Below are 26,575 nucleotides of genomic sequence, written 5' to 3'. Positions count from 1 at the left end.
CCAAGGGGTGTGAGTGGGAAAGAATACAAGGCGGGTGTACCGGAAGCCTCAAATCCGGCAGTTTCCATTGTGGTTCGGTTTTAATTTTTTTTATTTTATTTTTTTTCCTGTTCCAACAATGGAATAATATCTGACTCTTCTTTCTCTAGAGCGGAGATAAAAGACAGCAAGGGTATTTGCATGCATTAAACCATTTCATTTTCTTCTTCTTTTCCCCTCTGACACCCCTCCTTCTTTTCTAGGCTTGCACGTACGGAGTACATAGTGCTTGGCGACATGCGAGCCCTTTACCGCCAACCCTGGTAGACTTCTCCCCCGGTTTTGTCTTTTTTGTCCTTGGGGGATAAGCTCATCCCGCCGATGATGCCTTGACGCGTTTCCCTTCCTGTTTGAAGCTGTTGTTCTTGACCGCTACAAGAAGGTTCACGGCGTGTTTACATGCTGGTTGCTTGTCTGCACACGCCCCCTCCCTCACCTCGATAGTAGCGGTAGAACAACAACATACCAGGGAGATGGAGAGAGAAAAAAAAACTTGCTCATGTCTCGTTTAGAGAAAAAATATTGTTGATCTGTAGGCGCATACCTGATATACCATCCTCACCGATCGATCTTACCGAGACAGGATCGGAAGCGTGTGGCGGGACTGGGCTGGGAAATGCCATGCGTCTTCTTTTCCTTCTTCTTTCTTTTTTTCTGTTTTGCCACCTTTTTTTTTTGTTTCTCTTTGGGAAGAGATCAAAAGATCAAGCCATACTCTCCACAGTCTCTACATGGCGCTTTTCCCTGACTACTGTACAGTAAACTTTATCGTGTACAGTCGAGTCTCGAATCTCAGAAATTTCTTTCCTAGATTTATTTCTTCTCACTCGTTCGCCCACCCCATATAGCAGCCGATGTTCTTGTTGTTTGTAGTGTCGCATTCCCTACCTATATCGAACCACACGACAAACAAACACCCTTCAGAAGGACCCTGATATCAACCCACCCCTTTTTTTCCTAGCTCTAATAGGGCAAGTCCCTTCAAGAGGACCCTGCCATAAACCCCTTTTTTTCTAGCTATAATAGGGCAAAGTGTTAAGTCTTCGTGTTGGGTATCTAAGCCCCCATGCCTCTCATTCCTTTCCCCGCCTCAGGGCAAACGTATAAGCAAACATCGAATCGCGGGCTTTTTTTTTAAATGGAGGTCGAAAAGAAACAGCCTTCTTCTTGGTGCCATGCAAATTCTCTTTGTGGCTTTTCCCGTTAGGCTGGGTTAAGTTCAGCTCGGTTAACCAAGGGTATTTTCTTAATCTTTTGTCTCCCTGTTGCCGCCGGCAAGAAAAAAAACAAAAAAATGTGGGAATTTCGGGGGCTGGTTTACTGTAAAGCTTAGGGCTTTGCCGGTAGTATGATCCGGCCGGCAAAGGTTTTGCTTGTCAAAAGAAAGGAAAAGTAAAAAGACTTTAGTTCAACAAGGCAGATCGAACTAGACGGCGGATCGTACGATGTTGCCTCCCGGGATCGTCTAGAAAACTAGCATCTTGTTTAGTTGTTTGGCTAGGCTCATGCGGCTGTTTGCAATTATTATGGTTCATTGTCAATATGACACATTCGTACTCGGGATATCTCAGCGTGGGGCGAGGGAATAAAAGTCATTGAATCATTGGAATATCTATGGTTCTAGTATAGATACCGGTATCTCATTAGACAAGAAGGAAACTCGTGCCATCGAAGAGATAGACCACGGCTAGGTTCATAAAGATAAGATAGATCGAGGCTAAAAAGACGAGAAATGAACCATAATTGTTACATGGAAAAAGGAGAAACATAACAGGATAGCTATAGCGGAACTATCCAGGTATCATAAAGAGCAAACACAGGAAGTTTCTGGAAGTCCTCAACAGGGCGAGGAGTAGCCCTCGAGTACCGTGGTATAAAACCTATAATCTCGATTCAAAAAGAAGAAGCAGAGACAAAGGGAAGAGAAAGAAAAAGAGCAAGAATCTCAAGCATATAAAGATCAAAAGAATCGTATATCATCCATGATTTATCCCACCAATAAACATTCTAACAAATAGAAAGGGGGTGTAAAAAGTCACCCCGGATACTCCGTGGACAAAAGAATTTACGTGCCCCGTCTCCTTTTTCGTAAGCCATCAGTGAGTCCGTATTTTCCAAGATACTCTCTCGCTTGAGTGTTGCTGAGTGAGCCATGTGCTCTTACAAAAGAAATTTGAGAGAGAATCAGGAAAGAAAAGAAAGAAAAAGGATACAGTGCATCGTTAGTAAAAAGATGCAAAAAAGGGGGATCATCAGGGTCCCAGGATCGTCACAGGGGTTCTCCCAAAGAATTAGTGAAAAAAGGGTTCGCCGGCTGGCAAAAGCTGGGAAAAAGAAGAAAATGAAGATCGGGACAATTATGCGGAAATGAAGGGCGAAAAAAAAACAAAAAAAAAACAAATGGACTCAAGAGTGGATGAGCATTAGTCGGTTAGGATGAAACATGCCCAAAAGGAAAACAAAAAAAAGAAGGGTCAGATCGGAGAATATGAAAAAAGCAATGGTACGCCGAAAAAAGGGGTACAAAAATTATGAAAAAGAAAAATAGAAAGACCATACTCCGTACAGTACCCAAGCTAAGGCACTAGCGTTTATGATACACAGTCCCACCCCAGAGTGTATTTTCGGCACCACTAGTGATGTCCAAAATTTCCGGGGGTGAATCAAATACACACACAAGAAAAAAACAAAAGATTAGTGCTGCTGGTTGAGCCACCCAATGACCCTAGACTCGGTCGTATGCTGTCGGGCCGGGTGACCAGCGGCCATGGTGGCTGTGGTGGGCTCCAATGACAAGGGTAGCGTAGAAGCGGAATCTCTTCTCGATCTGATGGGCGGCGAGGCAATGAAAGTGGTCGCGGGCAGTGGCTGGCCGTCGACGCTGCCGCGGCGCCACTCGATGTGAAAGGGCTGCTCGGGGGCGTAGTTGTCGAGCAGGGGGTGGTAGGCGTGCGTCGGCCTGCTCGGGATCAGGTCCGACATTGCCCGTCTCAGCGCCGGGAGCGGGTTCATGCTCTCAAGAGTGTAGATTGGAGATGTGGAAGATGTCGCCGTCGTCGGTGTTGGAATCGGCTCCGAAGACGTTGAGGCGGGCGGCGTGGCGATTGTCGCCGTCACCACGGGTCTGAGGAGCGTGGCGGCGGTTGGCAAAGGTCCAAAAGTCGTCCCTCTTGGCTCGGCGATTTGGACTTGGGCGATTGATCTGGAGACTAGCCCACCGGAGGGTCTTCGTCCGCTCCTGTCAATGGTGAATGGCCTTGAGGGACGTCGGCATGGCGTAGTACTGTCGGGATTAGAGGATGCGCTCTGTGACTCTTGGTTTATCTTGGTACATGTCTGTTCGCTCGTCTGCTCGCCATGTTCCTGATCCTCGATTGCCTCGCGCTGCTCGTCGGCCCACTTGACCTCCTTGGGAGACGGGAGCTTGATGGGTTGCACCTCTGGTATGGGCTCCAAGGGGCTGATGGGGCTCCGTTCAGCAGAGCGGATCAAGGAGCCACTGCTATTGCTAGTGCTGCTCCTGGCGGCGGGCGGAAAGTAGCCGGCGGTAGAGCGAGCCGATCTTGGTTGCTCCGTGGGCAAGTCGGTCGTGGAAGCCGCCCTCTCTGAACTTGCGAGAGTGGACGTTGTCTGCAGCGGTGGAAGGTCGCCAGTCGAGCGGGGTGGCTGCTCTGGTGGTGATGGGCCTCTGCTTTTCGTCGCTGACCCAAGTGGTGCTCGTCCCCGTCGCCGTCTTGGGTCTGGGCAGCGATTCGAGGAGTCTCTCGAAGGGCCAGCCGCCGGGGGCGCCGCCTGGGGCCAGGCCCAGCCTTCGCCAAGCGGACGACGGTCGAGGTCCGCAGGGAGAGGACCCATCTCTTTCAGCGGAAAACCTGTGAACAGGGAAAAGAAATCCCAACGTGTCAGCGAAAACAAAGAACAACCTCGTTGCACCTTTCTGCTGGGTTTGAGCTCATCCCTGAAGGATTTGGACTTTCTAGGAAATTTGAAGAGAGCAAAGAAGCAAAGCAAGAAAAGCAAAAAAGAATGCAACCACAACAAAAAGACGGCAGGTGTGTCGAACCTCATTGCCGCCCGCTCGGACGCCAGGTAGAGCTCGTCCACACTGCCAGACGAAACCGAATCGCGCGCTCGTCTCTTACCACGAAAGGGAGTTATGGTAACCTCCCCGAAATGGCCCACCTGGCCCTTGGCAGCTCTCCGCATGTCGGACTCGGCGGGCGATGGCGGTGCCTTGCGAGGCTGCTCCCCCCATCCTGGGGCGAGCTCAAAAAGCGGCCTGGGGACCTCGTCCGTAATTATGGTGGGGGTCCGCGTCATAGCTTCGACCATTAGGGACGAGCGGACCTTTGGGTTTGACAGCGATCCCTTCGGCGAGTACTCGAAACCAACGACTCGCAGCAATGGTTTATCGGCATCGTACTCCACTGGTTGCAATTTTGATGTTTGGCGGGAAACGGGACGAGTATTACCTATAGTGTTGTAGCCTAGATTGCTTCCATATATGTGCAAGCCATTTGCCGCGGCTACCGGCGCTTGAGGATTTCCCAGAGCAGAGACTGTTGTATCTGAGTGTGTGCGGAGTAATCGACCGACTGTATGAACCTCGCCAACAGCCGAAGGGTGAGGAGGGCGATTGAGTGCCCGTTCAGGCACCTTTTGCCACTGATCGTGTACTGTATAGTTGAGGTTTTTGGGATGCCTCGAGAGCTTCATGCTGCCCGAGGTGAGAGATCCCCTGGAGCCGGGTTTCGACTTCACTGGAAGCACCGCAATAAGCGAAGCGGGAGGGCCCATATCTTCTTCCTCCTCATCATCATCATCATCATCATCGTCATCATCGATCGCGTTCTCTGGGAGTTGACTTGGTGATAACCTGGGGAAGTCTCGGGGGTCGAGGGGGAGCGGTGCCGGATCGCTCTTCTTTTTCAAGATTGATCTTTCGGGCGACGGCCTCTTGGAAGAGGGCGACAGGTGCATTCGCACCTTTGACTTTTTGGTCTTGACAGATACGGATCGCCTGTTTTTCTGGGTGGCGCGGATTGGAACCGCCGTTTCAGTTTCACTTATATCGCAGGCAGTAATCGTTTGGGATGATGTCGAGGACGCCGTGTTTGACGAAGCAACTGTAGTGATGCTGCCAGCATCTGAAGCTGGTGATGCGACTGGGGAAGTGCCCGGTGAGTGAACACTATCCTCCGAATTGTCTGTACCCACGCTTGTGTTCATCTGGGTAAAGTTGTTAACCAAATACTTTGGAATGTTGGGATTCTAGAGTTATGCATACCTTGGCAGTGGTATGCTGCTCTTGCAGGGCAGCCATGGTCGACGGGTTGGGGATATGATATCCTGTCAGACCTCGGCTTGCGCGTGCTGCTACTGCTCAGAATCTGCAACCAAAAGTTTCCTGCTCTTGCAGCGTAATGCCTGGTGTATCAGGGGCCATGTCAGCTTGCTGAGACTGGGAGAGGGCCGGGTAGAGAGAAGGCACGCGCGAGCACAAACCTTTTAGTCGTTTTGTGTATAGCAGTAAAGTCTACGCCATCATGTCAGCCCGGTGAATCAAGACGTGATGACTGACCATGCGACATTGAGGGCACTGTGTAACCAACCTCTCCAGGAATTCTAGGCATCAAGCGCCAAAATAAAGAGTTTCCTTTTCCGGGCGCGAAGACCGAGGACAGACCCTCCTCTCTATGGATGGGATCTCGTGGGCTATGAGTTAATGATACGGCTGACGCCAGGTTGGTGTCATCGGACGGTGCCGAGGATGACAAGTCTGTATTACCAAGCCGCGCAGCAAGGTTGTCGTTTGTTTTGCAAGCGTACGCGGGGAGGACGCTGGTGTGTGACAAGTTCAGGTTGCTTGCTGAAGCACCGAGGAAACCAACCTATGTATTCCGGTTGTGAGGGCGGCGCATGAGCTTGATAAAAACAAAAACCAAGACCAAGTCATAAATTCAAGACCTGGGGCACACAAGACAGACGGCTCGACTATGATGATATACGGGGTAGGACAAGGAAGCAAGCAATAACTGGGCTGAAAGACCCAAGGGATTATAGGGCAGGGGGGGTATTGTCGCTGTCAGAGCTGAATTTGGAACCTTCACACCCCCCCTTTCGATCAAGCATGGGGTGCAAGGCAAACAAGCATCGGGTATCTTTCTATCGTCCGGTAGTAGCAGGGGACTCCCAGACATGAAAACATTAGCGGGAATTTCGCAAAATGGTTTCCGGGGGGCTTGTTTATCAACCATGTACTCATAGATGCACCAAGCCAAGACATGCGAAGAAAATGGAAGGGATATCCTAGAGGTGGCGTTGTGTGTGGGCTTCGGCTTTTAGCCCCGAAGCAAAACGGGTGACATTTGGTGGGCAAGGCTATGGGCGCACACCCTTAGTGGTGTATTTTCGCGCATACTATGTTTGTACCATATGCCTTCCCATCCCTCGCCTCGGTAGCGAAGCTCAAAAAAAAATGAGTGAGGAATGCGAGTGATTTGAGTGTTGGCTTGAAAAGGTCCAACGGGGTTCTGAACACGTGCCAAGAAGGCAAGTGGCTACAAAAGAACCCCGCGACCGTGGGGGGCCACAGAGAGAGGGAGAGAGAGAAACAGATACAGAAACAATCCTCATCGTCGCAAGAAAGGGGAGAAGGTTGCGAGATGTTTGGCAAATACCAAGAGAGTGATACGTCAAAAACGAGAGTGGAGGAATGCGACCTTTCCGTGATTGCTTTTTTTTTGTTTTTGTGTGCGCTGGCGATAGTCAACCCTCACCCGCACCGGCGAATTGGAGGTGGCCGTTTTGCCATTTCTTGGGGGAACGCCTTTCCGTGGGCGACATTCCAGCCTATCAAGCCCAAGAAAAGCATATACCTTACCTACTCGAGACTGGGCTGTGTTGTTGCCATCCATGGCGAAGAATAGTTTGTGTTGCGCATGTACTGTACAGTAAGGTAGACAGAACCAGCCGTAGGTAGTCTGGAGATTTTGCCTGCCCGTTCAGTTCAGAATCTGTCAAGCCGAAGCCAACCAGGTCTAAGAACATAGCTGTTCGTTAGAGTTGAAACCTGAAGACACGGCCGAGCAAAGAAATCAGTGAAACAATTATTCGTCAAAAGGGCCGAAGGAAGGAAGACAGACGCCTGCCTGCCTGCCTGCTCAAATTTTCCCGCGCGCATTCAAAGTTTCGATGGTCGGCGACTGTTGCTCACCGCAAGAAAATGCTGGGCGACGAAGCGATTGAGACGCGGAAGGCTCAATCAATGTTCAAGTGTGGCACACCATCCGGCAGATAGATGAACCCAAGTTTGCATGGGCAAGAGATACCTGCCCTTTTGCGACCATGTACCCCATGGGCAGCGGCGCCAGTGAGAGAAAGCAAAGAAAATAGATGAGCAAATAAACCAAAAAAAGGAACAAAGATGCCTAGGATAACCTGAATAAACGGATCGTTGAATGGCTAGGGTAGTTTGCTAGCTAAGTGGAAAGGAGCGCGGTAAGGCGGGATGGGTAGTGGTAGGATACCCTTGAGACAGCAGAGAAACATTACCTTGAGCCACCTACGCATTTGGAGCATGCCTCGCTCCTCACATGAGTTCAGCGAAAGCAAGTAGAAAATATGACAGAATCGGTAAAAACCAACAGAAAAACCAAGAGATGATTAGAGCAACAAGAAAAGAAAGAAACATCAACCGGGTTCAGCCAAGTAAGAAAAGCCCCACATTTTACTGCAAGGGAATCGGCCACGGAAGGTTTGACCAGTAGTTCCCGATTTGAGAGACTTTGTGCGCACCCAATCATTGGCCCGTTTTCTCATCCATGGCTGCAGGTGTTACCTGAGATCAAAGGTGAGCAGTACAGTGCAGTATCTGGCGGCCTAATACAATATTGCTATCATTTTGATTAGCTACCTACCTACCTTACCTACCGGCGGTTGACCGAACGAACTGGTGGTTTTAACATTGTTCTTGGTCGCGCAAAGGAGCGCCTTTTCCCCTATGAGAATCTCATGTGGAAGCAAAGCCATCCCCGGATGGCATCCGCTTCTTCCGTCCGTGCTCTAACCGAATGCAACCAGGGCAGTTTCCAACGAGAATGGCAAGCCGCCATGGATGGGTTGGGTCACAGGGGGGGGCTTTTTCGGGATCGGCAGATTACTTACCTGCAAACCAAAAAACCTGTACCCAGCTCGACCATGCCAGATACTTGTCACCATCCATCCTGTCCGGTTGCCAGGCTAAGTTTTAAGGTAATATAGGAAATAACAAGAGGGTTGAGACGACACACACACACACACACACACACACACACACACACACACACACACACACACCCCCGCGGGGATCCTGATCCGTCATCCGAAAACCGTCCAAACGGTCAAGGGGTTTCTTGGTTAATCAACTTTCAGGTACCGATCCATACCACCGCGTCCATCGTCATTATCATAAGGTCTACCAGAGATGCCGGCCGGGCAGGCAAGGTGAATAGAATCAATGCCGGTTCATGCCCAACATACGCCTACCTGCAAGCCTCGCGTGGATAATGCGAACAAACTAGATATTTTGGAAATTGGAATTGAGAAAACCATCAAATCTGGGGAATGAGACGCGTGGGGTGTGCGAAAACCTAGTCGCATGGTCATTTCTGTACGGAGTACGAGGTACCTTGCCCAATTTAGGTACGAACTAACGCAAGACTTGGGTTTAACTTTCTTTTGCTTCCATTTTCACCCCCGCTATAATTGACAAGCGATTATATGTTGGGTATGTAGTAATAGTCCATCTATGCCCCGCTGCCTGCTGATTTTGAATATGCGGTGAAAAAAAAAGAGAGCGCGGGAATTTGTCCTAAGAAATAGACATGCTTGTGCAACCACATCTTAATCATCTGGAACTAGCGATGCGCCTCACCTGTCGCGCAGGGCGGTATAGGCCTTTTCAATGACCCATGGTTAGGTTTTTGGAGCCTAGGAGCTCCAATCCTCCGGCTCCACACCCGCTCTTTCGTTTTGTGTTTTGCGTACCGTACTGCCTGCGCAGGCGGGGCAAGGCCCACAATAAAGAGCATGCAGCACGGTGGCTGAAGGAAAAATGGAAAGATCTACCCCTCTGGCGTCATCAGTGCAACGAGTTCAGCAGTAAATAATTGCCAATTGACTAGCCCCCAAATCGCAAAAGTGACTTCCACCAATAACAAAACAACAACAACAACAACGGGCAATGAGAATAAAAGGCACTACCGGTAATAATTTTCTAAAAAAAAAAAAAAAAAAAAAAAAAAAAAAAAAAAAAAAAAACAATTTAAGCGAAAGAGATTGAAAAGTAATAGACGCGCGCAGTTATGACGATGGACAACAGAACCATTTTACCAACGACCAAAACGACCAACGATCAAGCCAAACAACTCCATACATTGCACTCCACGTTATCTCTATGTCCATCTTCCCCAAACTTCATTGCAAGCCATGCAGTAGAGCACTTTTCTCGGATTACCGGCATTTGAATATTATTGCGGGAGCTTGAGGGTTGATTAATGGCACGCAAAATGGTGATCGAAAAAAAAAAAAAAAAAACACCATTGGGTACCTCTTTCATTACGCCTTTACGTAGTGGCCGTACAAAGCAACACAGCCAACTCGAACCTGCGCCCTTCTTCCCACACCCCATAGTCCGGGCTGAAACTTGAAGTGCGAGTGGCTTGACTCTTTGGTATCCAGTGAATGAGCGCGTTTTGCTGTCCGACGTGAAAGAAAAGAAGTTTGATACCTACCCGTACCTAGATATAGTAAGTGGTTAAACGTCGCGTTGGGTGGGACTCGAAAATACGAGGATAGAAAAAAAAAGGAGATAGGTATGACATGGGTGGTTTGAACAACACCCTACATACGGATATCCTACTTAGCCATTCAGGTACCTCATGGACCGGTACAAATGGGCCTTTCAAAATATCCATCCCCCTTTGGGTTCTGGATTCGAAAAAGAGAGACGCTATGGGACGGCTTCAGTGTGCCGCCTGGTTCAAGGAGAATGAGAGAGAAAAAAAAAATCGCTCTTCCCCTCCTCGCATGGGAAATTAACCCAAAACAAAAACCACCTTGCAGTCCCGGGAGATTAAGATCTGTGTTGTCATCGGCGATAGGGAGGGTACCATGCATGTCTCGCGAAAAAAAAAGAAGAGACCTGTGGCGGTGTGGGATGGTCGCGTCGTATCTGGTGCCGACGCGGGAACACCCACGGTCACTCCGATGTTCAAAAAACCTCCTGCTCATCTTGTTTTTGTAGTTTATCTTTATCACACTGACGTAGGAGGTGGGCATAAAAATCTGTTGTTCCGCCCATTTATTTTTGCTTGACGCGATTGTGAAAATAAATAAATAAAAACTCAACCCAAAACAGCGTCTGTCACTCTACTTGGGTTCATCCAATCTCTTTTTTTTTTTTGGCAACGGGTATCCCCGAGCAAGGATTTTGGGTTCGTGGGGTTCAGGATTGTCCATGTCCAATCATTTATTGCCCAAACAAAAACATAGCCCCTTCCAATAATGAACCTGTGAGCTTTCTTGGCCCCCAATTTTCAGTAGTAGCAAGTAAGGCTTTTTGTTGTAGGAGCAAGCAGTAAGGCTCAATCTGGATGATGTCTATGAGTCCGACCGCGCCTCATCAAGTTCGCAAAGCTCATTTATCAAGATGAAAAAAAAACCTCCTACGCGCAGCTTGAATCTGACTTCCTGCCAGAAAAGATGATCCTATACAGGGTAGAACTGTGTTGCCTTGTTCCAAGGTCAACTTACCACGGAAGCTGTGTAGACCTAGGCCGCATTGTCGCCAGTGCCATAGCCTCTAATATCACCTCCAGATTTTAAATTTTAATCGGAATCTCTTTTGATAGAGCACAGAAGATACCCTAAATCTGGTAAACCAGGTATCTCCAAACCCTCCTTTTCGGGCTCATCACCGTCAGTCCAGCCCTGACCGCCTCTGACCCGACCGTGCCGCCGCCGGCACCAGCCTTTGCCAACGGCGCGCTTCTCCGCATCATGCCGCTGGGAGACTCCATCACGCAGGGCAGCGGCTCGACCAACAGCAATGGCTACCACAAGCGCCTCGTCTCGGAGCTGGAAAAGACCACCAAGGCCTCCATGATCGGCACGAACCACGACGGCGACTTTGCAGCCCCGGATGGCGGCACCCGCAGCTAGCCACGAGGGCCACGCCGGCTCAATCATCGACGACATATGCGCCGAGCCGCTGCAGCCCGAGGCCCTGGGCGCGAGCGGCTCAAGCGCCTGCTCGTCCACCTCCGAGACGCCGCGTCAAGGGACGTGGTGGTTATTGCGAGCATGAGAACCCCCTCGCAGGGCGACGAGGTCGTCGACCGCAGGATCGCCGCGATGAAGAGGGACTACGTCGCCCGGCTGGAGAGGCTGTCTCCGGCGGACGGGCGGATCCGGTGGGTGGAGTTAGGGTTCAGGGGGTGTCAAGGATGCCGAGAAGAGGTTGGATCCCAGCCCCGGGGCCGGCAAGTTCAAGGACAGGTTGCACCCCCAACGACAAGGGGTATACTTTCATGGTGGGCCGGGTGGGTTGAGGCCATCAAGGCTGCAGAAGGGTTGGGATTGATCCAAAAGCCGGATGAGATCTAGATCTTTGTTTTTCCTTTTGTTTAGGGTTGGATCTAGAGCTGTCTAAATAACTAGGTTGGAATAGTAAGCGTACAAGACTAACTGAACAAAAGCCGTCGGCTCAATTCTCTACTCTGTACGTAAAACATGGCGCGGGGAAGTATCCGTATGGCTTGTGTTTCTAGCTTGATACATCCCCAATTTACCGTTATCTAAATCGTCACGCCTTCTTTTCCTACTTGTGTCGAATAGGAGCTAGACTAAATCCTAGCATGGAACTATACAGTCAACCACCTGGTTTTTGAACCTGAACCTGCAGAATGCAGACAACGGCGAAGTACATATGCAGAAAAGAAAAAAAAAGTATGGCAACGGACCTGGCAAGTCAAATAGTAGTACTCGGCAAATGCTTGCCAACATTTAGGGATCCAAAAAATAGGGGGGGCTGCTACTTGCATTTGTCCCGCCCCTCCAACATACTCACACCCCCACAACACAGGCATACGCCAGCACTTTTCGAGTGCGACGCCATCGTCGGAGATGACAAGAGAGAAAAGAAACTGTGTTCCTCAGCGGAGGCAACACAGCCTGTATTACTCCCCCAACCCATTGGGGTGTGAGGGGGAGGCAAGGGCCAAATCGGCGACGTGTCTCGCATCTTCATAAAGAGGTCGTTGCAGTCTTTTTCTCGGTCCACGCACCAGAAACAGGTAGATCTAGCGAGAATACAGAGTCGATAAGGTGGGTGGTTTGTGTTTTTCTTTTTTTTTTTTTTTTTGCACGACATAAACGGTCAAAATGTTTTGCCAGTGGTCTCTTTTTCTCCTCCTCCCCACCTCGTGTTTCCCGAGAAAGGGTTTCTGCACAACAGTGGGCTGTGATACCAAGATAAATATTATGCAGGATCGATTGTGGCTTTTTGTTGATCGGTGATCTGGCTTTCCCGTTGGTGTCGCTATCCCACTCACCCCTCGTGTAGAGTTGCTCCCTTTTATGAGGCTGAGATGTGGCTCTTCCAGGCGAGAGGAAAGAATTGTGTATCTTGATGAAAATCCATTTGTCTAAAAGAGTTGTAATGTTTCGGAAACTAACGCTAAACAGCGGAACATGACGAAAATAGAAAACGCTTTCCAGATATTATCGCATTAAGTTGCAGCATGTATGCCGTCTTAAAAAGCCACTTCCCCCCTCCCGTCATCAGATGACAGTGTAACCACCATCGACACGGATATCAGCCCCGGTGACGTAGACCGACGCGTCCGACAGCAGGAACGTCACGGGGCCCATCAGGTCCTCCGGCGCACCCATCCTGCCCTGCGGGATGAGGCTGGTCCACTTCTTCTTGAGGTCTGGCTTGTCGTCGAGGATCTTCTTGGTCAGCGCGGTGAGCATGTAGCCGGGGCTGATGCAGTTGACGCGGATGCCGGCGTGCGCCCACTCGACGGCCAGGCTGGCGGCCAGGTGACGCACGGCAGCCTTGACGCTGTTGTAGGGGGCCTGGGGCTGCGGCACGTTGACGATGGCGCCGCTCATGCTGCCGATGAAGACCATGCTGCCCGCGGCCTGGCGGGCCATCAGATGCTTGGCGACCGAGGTCGCGAACAGGTACGTGCCGTCAAAGTTGACGCCGAACAGCTTGCGCATCCGGTCGATCGGGTACTGCGTCGCCTCAAAGTTCTCGGTGAAGCCGGCCGACGTCACCAGGCTGTCGATCTTGCCGTGCTGCGCGACGATGTCGGCGATGCAGGCGTTGACGGACTCCTCGGAGGACACGTCGGCGTAGTGTGCTGTCACCTTGGGTAGTCTGTTTCCATTGTGTTTTTGGTGTTAGTCATGTGCATCTATGTGGGCTATTGAACAGTCACATCAAAGACGAAAAAAATAGAAAAAAAAAACTTACTTCTTCGCCTCGGGATTCTCCCTCCTAAACTGCTCAACAATCGCAGCAGCCTGCTCCCTCGCCTCGTCGAGGTTGAGATCGACAATGGCCAAGTCGGCCCCGCTGACCACCATCCCCTGGCCCATGACGAGGCCGAGGCCCCTCGCTCCCCCGGTGACGACACCGACCTTGCCCTGCAGCGAAAACGTGGCCAGCGTGGGCTTGACGTTGATCCCGGCACGGCCGGCGCCCTTGACCGGGGCCGAAGACGGCAGCTCGTGCGCCTCGGGGTACTCGACCGTCACGCTGGCGTCGGTCCGCGCGTAGCTGCCCGCCGTCTTTGGGTGGTCCTTGTCCTTTGTGTCTGGGCGGAGGTTGCTTGCGCTGTTGCTTATGGTGCGTGTGGTGGTGGTGGTAGTTGTTGTGACGGCGGTGGCGGTGGAAGCCAGGGGGGTGGTGCTTGCGATTGGACGAACACTGGGCAGCAGCAGTCTGGAAGCTGCGCGGGTGAGTTTTGTTCCCAGCATTTTTGAGTTGAAAAGTCAATTTATGGTTCGGATGATTGAAAAAGGTAGCTATCGCTCAGTCGAAAACTGAGGAACACACACACACTCTCTCTGTCTTGGGGTATTCTCCTCCTGTAGCCAACCCAAATTTGCACCGGTCGCTTTGCTCCGTACCTGCAGGAAGGGTTACAAACAGCTTTGGTGGGGTAGGTAAGGTAAGGTAGGTACGGTAGCTTTCTTTGGTGGAGATAAAACGCAAATACAACGACGGTTATGCTCGGTAGATGGAAGCTTGGTCAAAGACTTGTGAGGCGTTTCTCGAAAAAGATGAAGAAAAATATAATGCAATTCGTGATCAATGAAACGGAGAGAAAAAAAAAGTTGAAAGAAGGACAAACTGGGCTCGAACGACCACCAACTTCTTTCAAGGGGATCACTCCATCTATCAGCCAAAACAAGACCCCCAAGACTGTACCAAGAAATGGCAGCGATGGTCTAGGTGCTTCTCCCCGCAAGACCCCTTGTCCTCCTCATGACCACTTTTTTGCCGCCCAAACCTAGGTCTAGAACTTTCTCCACCACCCCTAGCATTCCCCCAAACGTGCATTTTTTTCTCGGCGGTGAAAAAAATAAGAAGCTGTTTTGTCTGTCCCTTTGATGCAACCTCTTTACAGGTCGCTTGCGGAGTTTCCAAGTTGGGTAACCCGGATTCCGATACCGGATCAAAATCAATTGTACAGGGTGATAGATAGCCCAGTTGCGGAGCTGCGATTCTCACGTTTTCCCAACGATAGGATGTCATTGCTTATTTCATAGAAGCAAACAGAACTTGCATGAAAATGCCGAGATGATGCCCCGTGTGTTCCGCCAGTGGCATTGTGACCCAGTCAACAAATAAATGTGACAAGACTGGTAGCCACTGCGATATCATGGTATTGAGAGAATTCGGGCTCAGTATGTGAGACTGGCTGTATAATTTACTTCTCGCTTTTCCACTCTCTGCACGCAGCCCTGAATAAGCCCATACATAATAAGCCGGGATTTGTCGGTCCCAGGCCAACTAGAAGCGGTTCCGTATAAACAACTCTTTACCCATAGCGCATCTCCGGCTTCATGTACTTTCCGCAGAAATCGATCTCATAGATGCAGGGAAAAGTATCAACTTCTCATGATCCGCATCGCATGCCCCTCTGTAAATTCACAAGCTCAACAAATGACCCACCAGCCGCGTCAAACGCAATCACCACGTCATATCTGAGCAGGTCATGACCTTGAGCTTGCTGCGATCCATAAAAGTCTTCTCATCTGCACCAATAGCCTCATAATGTTTGGTGATCTCGGCGAGGTACTCATCCCGGTGCTGCATGTCGCGAAAAGTCACGCAGGACACGGCGTCATAGTCTCCTGGCCCAACAGGCAGAGATGCAGGCTTGCTGTCGTCGATGTAGTACCGCGCATAGCTCAGGGGCAGGACTTGAGGTCCGCAGCCTGCCTCGACGAGTGAAATGACCCAAGGGACGTGCTTTGTTTCAAAGTACGTCTTGAAGTCCTCGATTGTTGTGCCGGGCTTCCGCGCCACGAATGCTATAATGGTGACCGGTGATGGCGAAGTTGAAAGCATGGTAGGTACAGTTGTCGTTGAGGAGGCGATTATCCGGGAATTTTCTGTGTTATCCTTGGGAATTTATTGCCTTCGTGCCGATCTGTTGGTTATCTTTCTAATCCGGATGCGATAGTTACTATTGTCAGGCATGCTTCCCAACTTGTTAATCCAAATTTTTTCATCTTTCAAAGGTGGACGTAGCAAACTTATATCTGTCAGACGTGGCAGAACTATCTACGTGGCCTCTTTTCCCTCTCAGTTCAGCTGCTTATACGTTAGCCTGGGTGGACGTGGGTCCCGGGGAACTGGTTGGTTGGATCGTATCGCAATTCGCAAGCTGGACGGGTAGTAATCAGCTTTTTGCGGGCTGTCCTTATCAAGATACTCCCATCTGCGCTTTTCAATATTGTTACGTGAATTTAAACGCATCCAACAAAGCTTGTACGCAAAGTTGAACAGACTTTGGATTCGTTCACCAAGTCAGGAACTTCCACAACGGAGAATAAAATACGATGTGTTCACAAGCAAAACTTTCGGAGAATATTAGTAGCTCGGTTTCGCTACAGGGCCTGTCATGCCATTAGTACAGCGGCACCCAATGCCTGACTAGCCAAAGTGCGACTTGGAAGATCTCTTCATAGCTATATCTCCGTCCAGTATATGACGATACCAGCTGGGCCTCTTCCAGATGCACAAGGCTTCCGCATTGGCCTCGGTTTATACCCACGCCACTAAAGTAGCTAGCTTCTTGAGCCTGAAATAATGCAGGGCGAGGTAAGTATACCGATTATTTCCCAAGATATAGTCCACACGTTTCAACCGCCCATGAGACCCAGCACCATGTACGATCCTGTAGGTCTGGCAACTTGGAACTTTAGTATCAGGGCCCCGGGCTACCCACGAAGAACGCCCTTCAACCTAGTAAAGAAAACGCACACTGTCCACTGCTTACTTCCTGTTGGAGGTTAGCCGCTGCAAAAATCTTGAGGAAGCGAGGTGAGCCTATGACATTTGCATAATCAGGACAGAACGTCAAACTACAATGTTGTGGGCAGTTTGAAGACAAAACCACCACAGAAAGCTGATGCCCAAGAAAGATTACAGCTCATATATCCCAGCGACGAAGGCTTGTCACCTTGAGAACGTTCAGTTGCACTCCTCGATTACAAGAAGTACATTGACAACAAAGATATACAATATGATAACGGAAAGGAACGAGGTAAAATAGTTTCCTAGTGATACTATGAAAATAAACAGAACTTGCGGATTTATCAGGTTTACTTACCACTGTCTCCAGTGGAGTGCCAATGGCTGAGGGCGTCCAAGCACGATGGCTCGCATTTGTGGCCCGCTTTACACTGAAGGCTCCCAAGATTGAACTACTCCCAATGTTCGAACACATTTTTCTCCTTCCGCAATGTTCATATACCACTTTGAATTGCGATAATGTCACATACGACCATACCCACTGGAATATACGGGATCCCGTCCGCTCTCCCCTAGTCAAACCAGTGAGGGCTGAACTAGTACTCAGGTGGGTGACCACTGGGGAATCCTCGGTGTTGTATGTTTTTGGCAATTTTTTGCTTGATTCGAAGAAATCGCAAAAGTCAAATCATATGATCTTACGTGGTGATTATAACTTAACATGTGCTGGTTGACGGGCTTGGGGGAATCGAGGGTATAAAGATGTTCTTTTTCTTTTGCGTTTTGCCGAGCTCCTGATAATATGTACATGATCGGTTAGGTGGAAACGTAACGAGTGTGAGGAAGCACATTTTGTACCGAAAGAGTGCATTTGGGTGGGTTGATCAAATTGAACGGAGGTTGAAGGGAAATCTCGATTGGGTTAGATATAACCGTCTGGTCCTATATAACCAAGGACGGGTGATAACGGTATCTATGTGCATGGATGATCTATCAATTATAGCAAGGCCCTGTCTCGTCCAAATTTCCTTCGTAAGTCCTGCCAATCATCAACCAGAAATTCTACTCGGGGTTGGTTATTTTAAGTGTTATAGACCTTGAATTACCTCGAATACGGGGGTTGTAGTAGCCGGGGCGCTAAACAAAGGTCCTTTGCCGGGTGCTTTAGCAGCCTAAAAGAAATGTAGAGAGAGCATTCATCTTTGTGTGCCCACGATCGACACACTGACAGTCCGATTTGAGATTTTACCGGTTTCCTTTGGGCCTGTACCACGGAGATACCACTCTCCTTTTATACGAGCGAAAAGAATTTATCAAATAGAGACACTCTCGATGGTCTGTAAAACGAAAAGAGCAGGCCGCACTTAACGTAGCACTGACACGTGAAAGGTGAAAGTGGACGAGAAAAGAGGATAGGAACAGCCTTGATGTATTTGTAGCTGGAAACCAAAATTGCAGGTTAACGTTGCGTCCATGGCCTAACCTGTACGACTGATCCCTCCTTGTAACTGTCTCCCCTTGGTCCGTCCGGGTATTTCCTTGATTTAAATTCCCAAATCCTTAACTGTGGAAAGTTCTTGCACATTATGTCGGCGCACGTGTTCCCCATTTTGCACACATATCCGGCGAATCGGAAGGGTTCTCGCAACTTAGGCCAAGTTTCGTAGCGATATGTTTCTAAATCGAGTGTAAGGTAGCAATCCCCCTTATACGAAATCGTGTTAGAGCTCGGGGACCCAGGAGGTGTATTCGCAAGGGCGCTAGCCGGAATGAGAGCGACGGCGAGAGTGCTGGCGAAAAATGTGCTGAATTGCATGGTGAAAAATGTGTTCAGTAAAGTGGCAGAGAATTAAGACTAAACGAATGTGTTGATAGGAAATTAATGATAATGGATAAAAAAAAGCAAAAATAAACCAAAAGAATGTGATTTTAGGTGGCTTGGTAAACCAGAGAAAACTTTGAAAGGAGAGATTTGAGTCGGCTTAATATAATGGTTCCCAAAAGGACAAGTGATAATATCCATGCCTAAGGATGTTTTATTCTACCTTAATAGTCAGTCAGTACGATACGACCGACCCACCATAGTATTCAAGAATAGAGGCCTAAAAATTGCATAAAAGGTAAATTAGGTGTTACTGCTGGGCAATACCATAGTAAACAAGTTTCAACCTATGCGAGTCATGATTATATTGCAGTTAAAGCGCCCCGCCACCCGTTTCCATCGTGGTCCTCGAGTAATTTACGAAAGACCAACACCGCCACGATTGATCGGTGCAGATCAATTATGCGTTGACTATCTTCATTAGAGCGATTCCAACTGATCCTCGCAGGTCAAAGTGCCCCTATTTACCTAGCTACGGCGATGACAGGCTCCTTGCATAATCGTCTAACGGCTTCTCACCGTGTATTCTTATTCTATTTCCGCAAAAGCCTAACAATGAAAGCTCAAGAAGATAGACTCGGGATACAACAGTGACAGTCGATCTGGGGAACAGCAGATGAGCAGCAAGAAATTAATCGCGTGGCGGCTTGGAAGGAGGACTATCATGCGTACCCAACAGCGCCACATGAGAGCGTCAGTAGCACCACGCGAAAGTTTGGATTGGGCTTGAACATGTCAACAATTTTCTTTCTGTCCTTTTGTCTTATGTTCCCGTCGAATCTCAGATTGGAGATAAAGACTTAATTAAGACCTTTTTTCGACAATATCGATAGTATCTTCCGGGTAAAGGAGATAGCACTGTTGAACTCAAAATCAGTACAAGTTTACAAAAAAGTCATACAACGGCCGTAGATAGATATTGTCGTAACAGATCGTATCGTACTAACAAGCTGTGAGCTATCATCAACCAATAGGCCCTGAATTTCGGATTTTATACTCAAAAAAAAAAAAAAGAAAAAAGAAAAAAAAAAACACTTGCAAAGAAAGTTGATGCTTATGGCTTATTCTGTAGCCAAATCTTCAACTTCATCTTTATGCCAACTAGAACTAGACCCAAGTAGCCTTGAGCCATCCCCACAGATTTTTGGGATTGGCGCTGAAGCCGAACCAAATAATCGTAGATGAGGTCGCAATGAATTGTTATTTCAGTGGAATCCACTTTGCACCTTTTTGCCAGTTGGTCGAGCGACCTTACTTCACATGAGACCAACCCTAAAGCAACATTTCAAACGGGCAAAACGCATTCATCGAAAAACACAATTAGGCCGTCCGAGCTGCTCTTTGACTCAACCCGACAAGCTCTGGCAAAATTCTGTCCAAAATTTCTTCATTCATCATACCCATGGTTCATTCTTCCATCTGGACCAACCCCTCGCCTTCCTTCCATTGCTTGTGCACCCACGGGTGATGCTACGAAGCGCATGGCGTAGGAAGTTCCTCGGTGTCCCAGCTGAGAATGTTGCGGATGAGATGGAGGAACAAATCCTTGACCTCGCCTTGTAGCGATTGGCGGTTAGCCCCCGTCGTGTTCTCTGTTCTGAGCGCAATGTTAATGATGCATGTCAATCGGCTTGTCAACTCAGCTTACCTCAGTCAACTGGGCTCTCGTAGCAGCCTTACAATGATATCTACCATTGTGGGCGCATCAGGCCGCGAGTACATTCAAGGCGAGGTTCTCCAGCGCGATCCAAGGAATAACAACTCTTGCATCTTCAAAGCCGGGTACGTCCCAAGACTCCAGATTCCCAATTGTCAGCCCAGCTAGGTCGTCTTGCTTTTGACCGTGTCATCCTGTTGTGGAAATGAGTCCTTTGTCTTCAAACGCGTATCTCCTTCCTTTTACAATCTGTCCCGGTAACTCGCATCAGGGTTTGCAGCTTCCCGTCAGCTGCGAATGCATGTGGATTCCAACCAGGAGGAACACATCCTAGTGTATCCTTAGTTAAAAAAAGACACTCCTTGCTTTGATGAAAAGAGAACAAGATTTTTTCCTCCGGTGGAATGAGTCAAAGTCCTGCGAGTTGTTGCAGGGGCGATTGAAGAACTTGATTCTAAAAACTGGATCCATAACGGTGAGCGATAATTGACCTTGATGTGTGATTTGTGCTGTTAGAAACTAGCCATTGTCCTAAACACGAAGCAGTCAACCGACTCTTAACAGATGTGAAGCCTGATAACATCATGGTCAACTGGACCTGCGATGGGAATGGCAATAAAAACGGTCACCAAAGCTGCGCTCGGCGATTTTGATATTGTGCTGAAGCTAGAGGGCGAAAAGCCACTGCAGGGTCCCCATGCCGTGGGAGCCCATAAGCGCAGACCGGGCGGGGCGTGACAAAGGCGTCCGACGTCTTCGCCTACGGGCTTGTGGCAGGCAGCACCCCCTTTTTTTTCCTCTGTGACAACTCTCCCCAACGCTAACCATTATTGACAGTGCATCTATGCCCTTGGAGGCGGCGACTTTCTGCCCCTGAACAACTACCAAGAGCTAGTGGAGCGAGGTATACCTCCAGAGCAGGACATCCTCACCAGAGACTTTGCCTATTTCGGCCCCGTAACCGAGGGCCTTCTGAAGCAAATCAACAGCGAGGTATGGTCCAAAGGTCTGAATGACGCGTCGAGAATGGGACAGCTCGCAGGGGAGAAAACCCGGATCTTAGGTTCAAGCGCTGGGGGGATGGTCTCGGTCCTGAAGCCGTCGACATGATATCTGGAATGACAAGGCCTGACCCTGCCGCAACGATGACGGTGGATCAGGTCCTGGAGCATCCATGGTAGATTCAGAAATAATATCTGAGGGGATGGGTTTGTACATGCGGTTCGTTATCAATACTTCAGCCTTGAGGCCACCAATCGCCATGAACGGTCTGGTGCCCATGATTAAAGTTTCTGGTTCCTGATCTCCAGCGTCGTTGAAAAGTGCTTGATGACATCTGATGGTAAGCCAGAACACCTGGACTCATCAGGGTGCTTATAATCAGGAGGAGCTGCGCACCCCCCTCAGCGATTTTGCGCTCAGGTGCCACGTCGCCTTCGAATAAATGGCATAAACCTCCCATGACACTTAGCCAGGATACAACTCGAGGAAATAAAGTGTGAGTGGATTAGGGCGTTGTCTCACTCGTCACAGGACAAACACAGCATGTGTTTAAGGCACTGCCAAGCGGATTAAAAGGATTAGACCTGTATTACCATTATACAAAGGGTACAAATGTGCAAGCTTATGTAGTACCCCGATGCCTAGCCACAGTTGGAGAGGTCTGACCAGGAGTGAAGGTTTTATCAAGAGCTACTGGTATTTTCTTTGGGATGGTGCATATTATAGTCAATGGTTTGTCAATTTCATCTTGCCGCAAACAGAAGAACTCTAATAACGGAAAATGCTATCCAATACTCAACTGATATCATCGGAACCAATTCCTAACCCAAAATCAACCTCGATGAACAAAACTCCGAGAATGCTTTCTTCCTCGGGAAAATGTCAAGTAACCGCCAATTCCTACGCATGGATTTTAAAGCAAGTGATTTTCTGGCCGAAACAATCTAGGCTGACGTCAAAATGCGTCTTGTTTAGCGTCACAACAATCGTGTAGGGAATGCGGCGCCAGGAGCTCTGGTGTCTTCTGCATTCCAGTTTCTGGCCGAACTCTCTGATCTGAGCTGTGGTCAAAGTGAAGTTGATCGTAATCAGCTTTTTGCAAACTGTCAGAAGCAACCAGTTAGCGTTTTATAGCCAGTGCACATCTTTCATTTCTATTCCTTTTAACAAAACTGCAACCAATGACGCGAAATCTTCCTACAATCGTCTTTTCGTGTATTGAGACTGTCTCTGTAAGATATCAATAACTTCACATCGCAGTGGTGCACGCTAGGTCTTCTCGCGGAGTGAAAGCAATATTGCTTCTCGTCAAAGGGGATGTTCCGGTAAGCTTTCAGATACAAATGTCTGCCCTCCGTAATTGTATCTCCCTGTAGCGGATTTTCGTCAGCTTGGGGCTTTTGGTTTAGGTTTGCCTGCTCACAAAAAGCATTCCATCTTGGCAAACTGACGAATCTTAGCTCACCTTTAAGAGCAACCAATCTATCTGGTTGACGACCATCCATTTACCGTCCTGAGTGCGAGAATCCCGATCATACCTCAAGTGCAACGCTTCTTCGAAGGCACAAAACAGCGGCACTCCGTAACCGATTCCTAAATTTGCTGGAGGCGACCACGGAGGCAGACGTTGGTGACAACCCCGAGAAAGACCGCACGGTTGCACCGCGACAGGTAAGCGGACATCTTTTTCCCCTCAACCTTGATGTTAGAAAATAAGGAGAATGCGAGTTGGTTCATGAGAGATGTACGTACGCTCCCTGATCCTGATTGACGTGTAATCTGTTCGACCTGCAACTGTTCTCCAGTCGTCGATACAGGTTTTTATGCTCACCAAATCTACCCACGAGCAGAATTGCCTATAGAACTCTTCTTGGGCTCGTGTCTTGCCGAGGCTTTGCAGCATGATCCTGATCTCCTGTATCTCTCGTACTTTATCAAAGTACCTCGAGTCCGAGTCCAGCAGGATCCTGACCCAGCAAAGAGACTCCTCCTTTATAACGATTGTATATTTCCAATTGGTTCGCTTCCCGGTACTGTCGTACAAAATGGTAGTCCGGACTTTGACGTCGTCGGTGTGACGCCCACCGGTTCTGGGACAGTTGTTGATGTGTCGACTTGATTTTGTGCCATGATGAATGGCCACTCTGGTAAATCTGTAGATATGGATTGACAGCATGTCAGCACCCATCATGTTGAGCCCATGGGATACTCAAACGTATGCGCAAAGTCAGTCATGATTTACCAGGGAACTTACGTAGTTCCAAAATCGATATCGATCACGATCTCCTGCTTTGTTTTGGGCATTGCGCTTGGTGGAAGATTTATCGCTCTGTAAATTATCTCACTCCTAGTGGCTTTGGGAACGCTCTAATACTGCTAAAAATGCATGATCACACAAGGGATTGGCACAATATATACTTACTCAAAACAAAGAGACAATCAGCCCAGCATTCTGAAAGAATATCGGTGATTAAATCACAATCCGAAGCAAGCGAAATGAAACAGCATTTCTTCAGCAAGAAGCACTCCGAAATCCTGCATTTACTACACCATCAGTAGATGGTTGGGCACAACTTGCGAAGGTAGGCTCACCTGAACAAGGTGAGCTTGTCAGTAAAGCCAGTGAATCGCACAGTAACCTGTTGTGTTTATTTTTTTTTCGTTGACCGCTGGATATGAACCCTCTAGCTTATTGTGGAGGAAACACAGCCAAGTGGTCCGTAGCGCGAAGGAATGGCCCAGATTTGGGAAATAAATTGAGGCTGAGTTTGAGTTTTCACACGCATGATTCGGTATCCAACGTCTAGTGAGCAGCCGGTTAGCTTGGCAGGCTAAGAACGCACTGAGAATGATTCTTTTGGTACGTACTAATAATCTCAGCTGGAAAAGCTAGAAAACGCACATCCCTCCATCCACTGGCTCCAGTGACCACCACGCTGGACCTTTTTGTTTCCTATATTCGATCCATCAAAAAGTTGGACAGCTGGTGGTGAACTGATGATGGTGGGCGACGATCTCTTATCTCAAAGGCTTGCAGTAGACTGAACGACCTTGGGGTTTTCGCTGACAGAGGCATAAATATACAAGTCGAAGGATGGCAGGAGTGTAACATATGACTTGATGCCAGTGGCTGAAGAAAATTTTCGCGGATAAAAGTGACCGCAATTCTGGTGCCAGAAGGCTAGCCCCGTGTCGAACGCTTGGACTACTAGCCATCAGAGACAATCGATATGCGTCATGGTGCCACGTCAGATAAAGTATGGAATTTTGGTAGTTTTTTTCTTCTTTCGCCCTGAGTGCTAATGATTGCGGGTCTGTGACAAGAGGAAGGAGACCGTAACTGAGGGAACGTTTCTTGGTCGCAAAGAAGCAGTTTATGCAATGCTGGATAAAACGAATCAAGAACTGAAACAAACTTGTAGAGGTAAAACCAGAATCAGAAAACACCAACTCAACAACTCCAAGCCGACAACGATGACGAGCACTAACTGCATGACGATGCAAAAGAAAACGATTCCCTCAAACTGGCACTCTACCAACTCTTTAGGACAGCCGGATATTGATGAACACATGGATCGCCAGCCAAAAGGGCGAGAGCCGATGCCGTATGGAATGCATCAGCCAAGATAATACCTTTGAAGTATACCAACTGGGACTCCCCAGGCCTAAAGCGGCACAATAAGCCGGAAGCCCAACTCGAATGCCCTCGCGAGTTAGACGAGTCTTGAGATGCTCTCCCGAGGTCTTCTACCAGAGACGGTGACGATATCAACGCTCTGATTATTTATGACGGGAAAGAGAGCCAATAATCGTGACTTGGAGTTTGATCCCAGAACATCACAAGTTCAATCAAATTCTGGATCGTCACCTGTCAAAGCTTTTGTGAGAGACCGAATTGGTATCATTTTGCCGAAAACATATTTGCTTTGCTTTCTTATCTTAGGTTACTGCAAATCGTAGTAAGCAGGATAATCTTGACACAACTGGAGCGCTTTGATCACTTTGACCATGATGCTGTTCGGACCACAGAGTGCGGGAGTCGCCGATTTCAACAAAGACACAGTTCCGGCCCATAGATTACGTCTGGTTTGACCAAAAAACAAAAGCACATATAGAAAGTAGCCAATGATGCGTGTAACCTTGTCTCAGCGAGAAAATTCATACTGACTCGATTTTCTTCTTCCAATCAAATTGTGAGTAGATTCATGAGCCGATACCCTAAATCTCCGACAGATTCGACCAGTCTGTATCCCCATGCGAGTTTTACTGGGCACCTGAGAGGGCAAAAGATAAGAATGACAAAATATTCTTTTTTATTAATGTCAAAAGAGCGACCCTTTCATTACCTCTTAGTTTCAAAGAACACGGAGACAATGCTCAGAGATCTGGTTACCAATAGAATCGGCATCACAATGCTCACGTGGAATATACAAGAACTTCCCGGATAGTTGTGGGTGACGAAGAGAACGTTTTGTTGGAAATTAATGGAGCTATTGAATGTTGTCTATATAATCCCGGGCAGTGAAAGGATCAGAAGCATAATACCAGCTCATTCCTACCTAAGTTAGTCGAGAACTGCTTTCATCAGCTACCTTTCAAGGTTTAGACGATGGCCAGAACCAACTCCATACTCAAGTGTTCAGCAAGAAAGTTGTTCCCACGGGACTCCATCGCAATCCTTTTGGAGGTCAGCATTTTTAACAATGGTCCATTTCGCCTGCAACTAGAGCCTGGCCATGGCAAGCAGACAGGCACCATTAGAGGTACCGCGCACTATTCCTGACATACTCAGCGTCCCGACCATGTAACCTCGCTTTCTGCGTTTCTCTCAGCTAAGTCATATCGGTCATAGGAAGCATTTCAACCCGGCTCGGCAAGCACGAGTTCAGCTTTTGCAGGGACGACATGCTCATCTACGACTTTGTGCAGGCCTTTCTGCACACCAGCACCGCCGAGGTGGCGAATCCCCGCGTCTTGGTGCCTGAAGAGAGGGTGGAGGTGCGGGATTATGTTAAATGGTGCATGGTCCTAGCCATGTACCGGCATGTGCGTGAGCCTTTGTTATTTTTTCTCTCTTTGTATTCATAAACTTTTCCATCGTGTTTCCATACGTAGGTGCTGACCTTTTGTCACGAAACATAAAACAGGAGGTGAGACTGGCCAATTACTGCCTGGTCTCCTTGTTGGCGTTATATGTGTCCCTGGCGCTCATGTGGCTATTCTGGTAGATTCCTGTAATTAAGACACCGTCAAAGGATCTGGCCTGGAGTGGACAGAATCAAAACGGCGGCTCTGGGTACAACAATCGCGTAGAAAGATGGGTGAGGCGACCCAGTACAAGTTTTGACGGTCGCATTATCCATGGTAACTCTTCATGATATAGAAAGCCATTGGGTCATGTTACAGAGCAGTCAGGACAATCTTCGAGGCGCTCAAGGTCGCATTTGGGGAGCTT

At 48.6% G+C, this 26,575-nt stretch overlaps 7 protein-coding genes across 7 annotated transcripts; 3 read left to right on the top strand and 4 right to left on the bottom strand.

The window, feature by feature from the left end:
* Positions 1 to 2,733: 2,733 nt before the first annotated feature.
* PgNI_10878 (uncharacterized protein) lies at positions 2,734 to 6,713 on the bottom strand (the record flags this gene model as incomplete). The annotated part of the gene is made up of 5 exons (XM_031130852.1): positions 5,652 to 6,713; positions 5,545 to 5,575; positions 5,327 to 5,466; positions 4,182 to 5,268; positions 2,734 to 3,911 (listed from the first exon to the last, which is right to left on the bottom strand). The coding sequence occupies exons 3-5, from the start codon at positions 5,360 to 5,362 to the stop codon at positions 2,734 to 2,736; spliced, it is 2,301 nt and encodes a 766-aa protein (XP_030979948.1). The 5' UTR covers positions 5,363 to 5,466; positions 5,545 to 5,575; positions 5,652 to 6,713.
* A 3,871-nt stretch (positions 6,714 to 10,584) lies between these two features.
* PgNI_10877 (uncharacterized protein) lies at positions 10,585 to 11,241 on the top strand (the record flags this gene model as incomplete). Its single annotated transcript, XM_031130851.1, has 2 exons — positions 10,585 to 10,592; positions 10,965 to 11,241. The coding sequence occupies 2 exons, from the start codon at positions 10,585 to 10,587 to the stop codon at positions 11,239 to 11,241; spliced, it is 285 nt and encodes a 94-aa protein (XP_030980069.1).
* A 36-nt stretch (positions 11,242 to 11,277) lies between these two features.
* PgNI_10876 (uncharacterized protein) lies at positions 11,278 to 11,685 on the top strand (the record flags this gene model as incomplete). The annotated part of the gene is made up of 1 exon (XM_031130850.1): positions 11,278 to 11,685. The coding sequence occupies one exon, from the start codon at positions 11,278 to 11,280 to the stop codon at positions 11,683 to 11,685; it is 408 nt and encodes a 135-aa protein (XP_030980071.1).
* Positions 11,686 to 12,385: 700 nt separating this feature from the next.
* Positions 12,386 to 14,420, bottom strand: PgNI_10875 (uncharacterized protein). Its single transcript, XM_031130849.1, has 2 exons — positions 13,565 to 14,420; positions 12,386 to 13,468 (listed from the first exon to the last, which is right to left on the bottom strand). Exons 1-2 carry the CDS (start codon positions 14,068 to 14,070, stop codon positions 12,862 to 12,864), a joined length of 1,113 nt encoding a protein of 370 aa, XP_030980379.1. The 5' UTR covers positions 14,071 to 14,420; the 3' UTR covers positions 12,386 to 12,861.
* Positions 14,421 to 15,289: 869 nt separating this feature from the next.
* On the bottom strand, positions 15,290 to 15,670 carry PgNI_10874 (uncharacterized protein; the record flags this gene model as incomplete). The annotated part of the gene is made up of 1 exon (XM_031130848.1): positions 15,290 to 15,670. One exon carries the CDS (start codon positions 15,668 to 15,670, stop codon positions 15,290 to 15,292), a length of 381 nt encoding a protein of 126 aa, XP_030980380.1.
* Positions 15,671 to 22,020: 6,350 nt separating this feature from the next.
* On the bottom strand, positions 22,021 to 23,424 carry PgNI_10873 (uncharacterized protein; the record flags this gene model as incomplete). Its single annotated transcript, XM_031130847.1, has 5 exons — positions 22,021 to 22,223; positions 22,322 to 22,535; positions 22,586 to 22,803; positions 22,873 to 23,273; positions 23,375 to 23,424. The coding sequence occupies 5 exons, from the start codon at positions 23,422 to 23,424 to the stop codon at positions 22,021 to 22,023; spliced, it is 1,086 nt and encodes a 361-aa protein (XP_030980378.1).
* Positions 23,425 to 25,729: 2,305 nt separating this feature from the next.
* PgNI_10872 (uncharacterized protein) lies at positions 25,730 to 26,348 on the top strand (the record flags this gene model as incomplete). Its single annotated transcript, XM_031130846.1, has 3 exons — positions 25,730 to 25,883; positions 25,973 to 26,166; positions 26,268 to 26,348. 3 exons carry the CDS (start codon positions 25,730 to 25,732, stop codon positions 26,346 to 26,348), a joined length of 429 nt encoding a protein of 142 aa, XP_030980066.1.
* Positions 26,349 to 26,575: the final 227 nt, after the last annotated feature.

The sequence above is a fragment of the Pyricularia grisea genome, chromosome VII, assembly GCF_004355905.1.
Source record: "Pyricularia grisea strain NI907 chromosome VII, whole genome shotgun sequence".
Lineage (NCBI taxonomy): Eukaryota > Fungi > Ascomycota > Sordariomycetes > Magnaporthales > Pyriculariaceae > Pyricularia > Pyricularia grisea.
The sequence above is the reverse complement of the archived record's forward strand: the minus strand, read 5'-3'. Positions and strand labels throughout refer to the sequence as shown.

Bases quoted from the DNA above. Each gene is read 5' to 3' on its own strand.
- PgNI_10875 (XM_031130849.1), bottom strand. From the start codon at position 14,070: ATGCTGGGAACAAAACTCACCCGCGCAGCTTCCAGACTGCTGCTGCCC. The intron at 13,469-13,564 runs GTAAGTTTTTTT...CAATGGAAACAG, and splicing joins GAGAATCCCGAGGCGAAGAA to ACTACCCAAGGTGACAGCAC.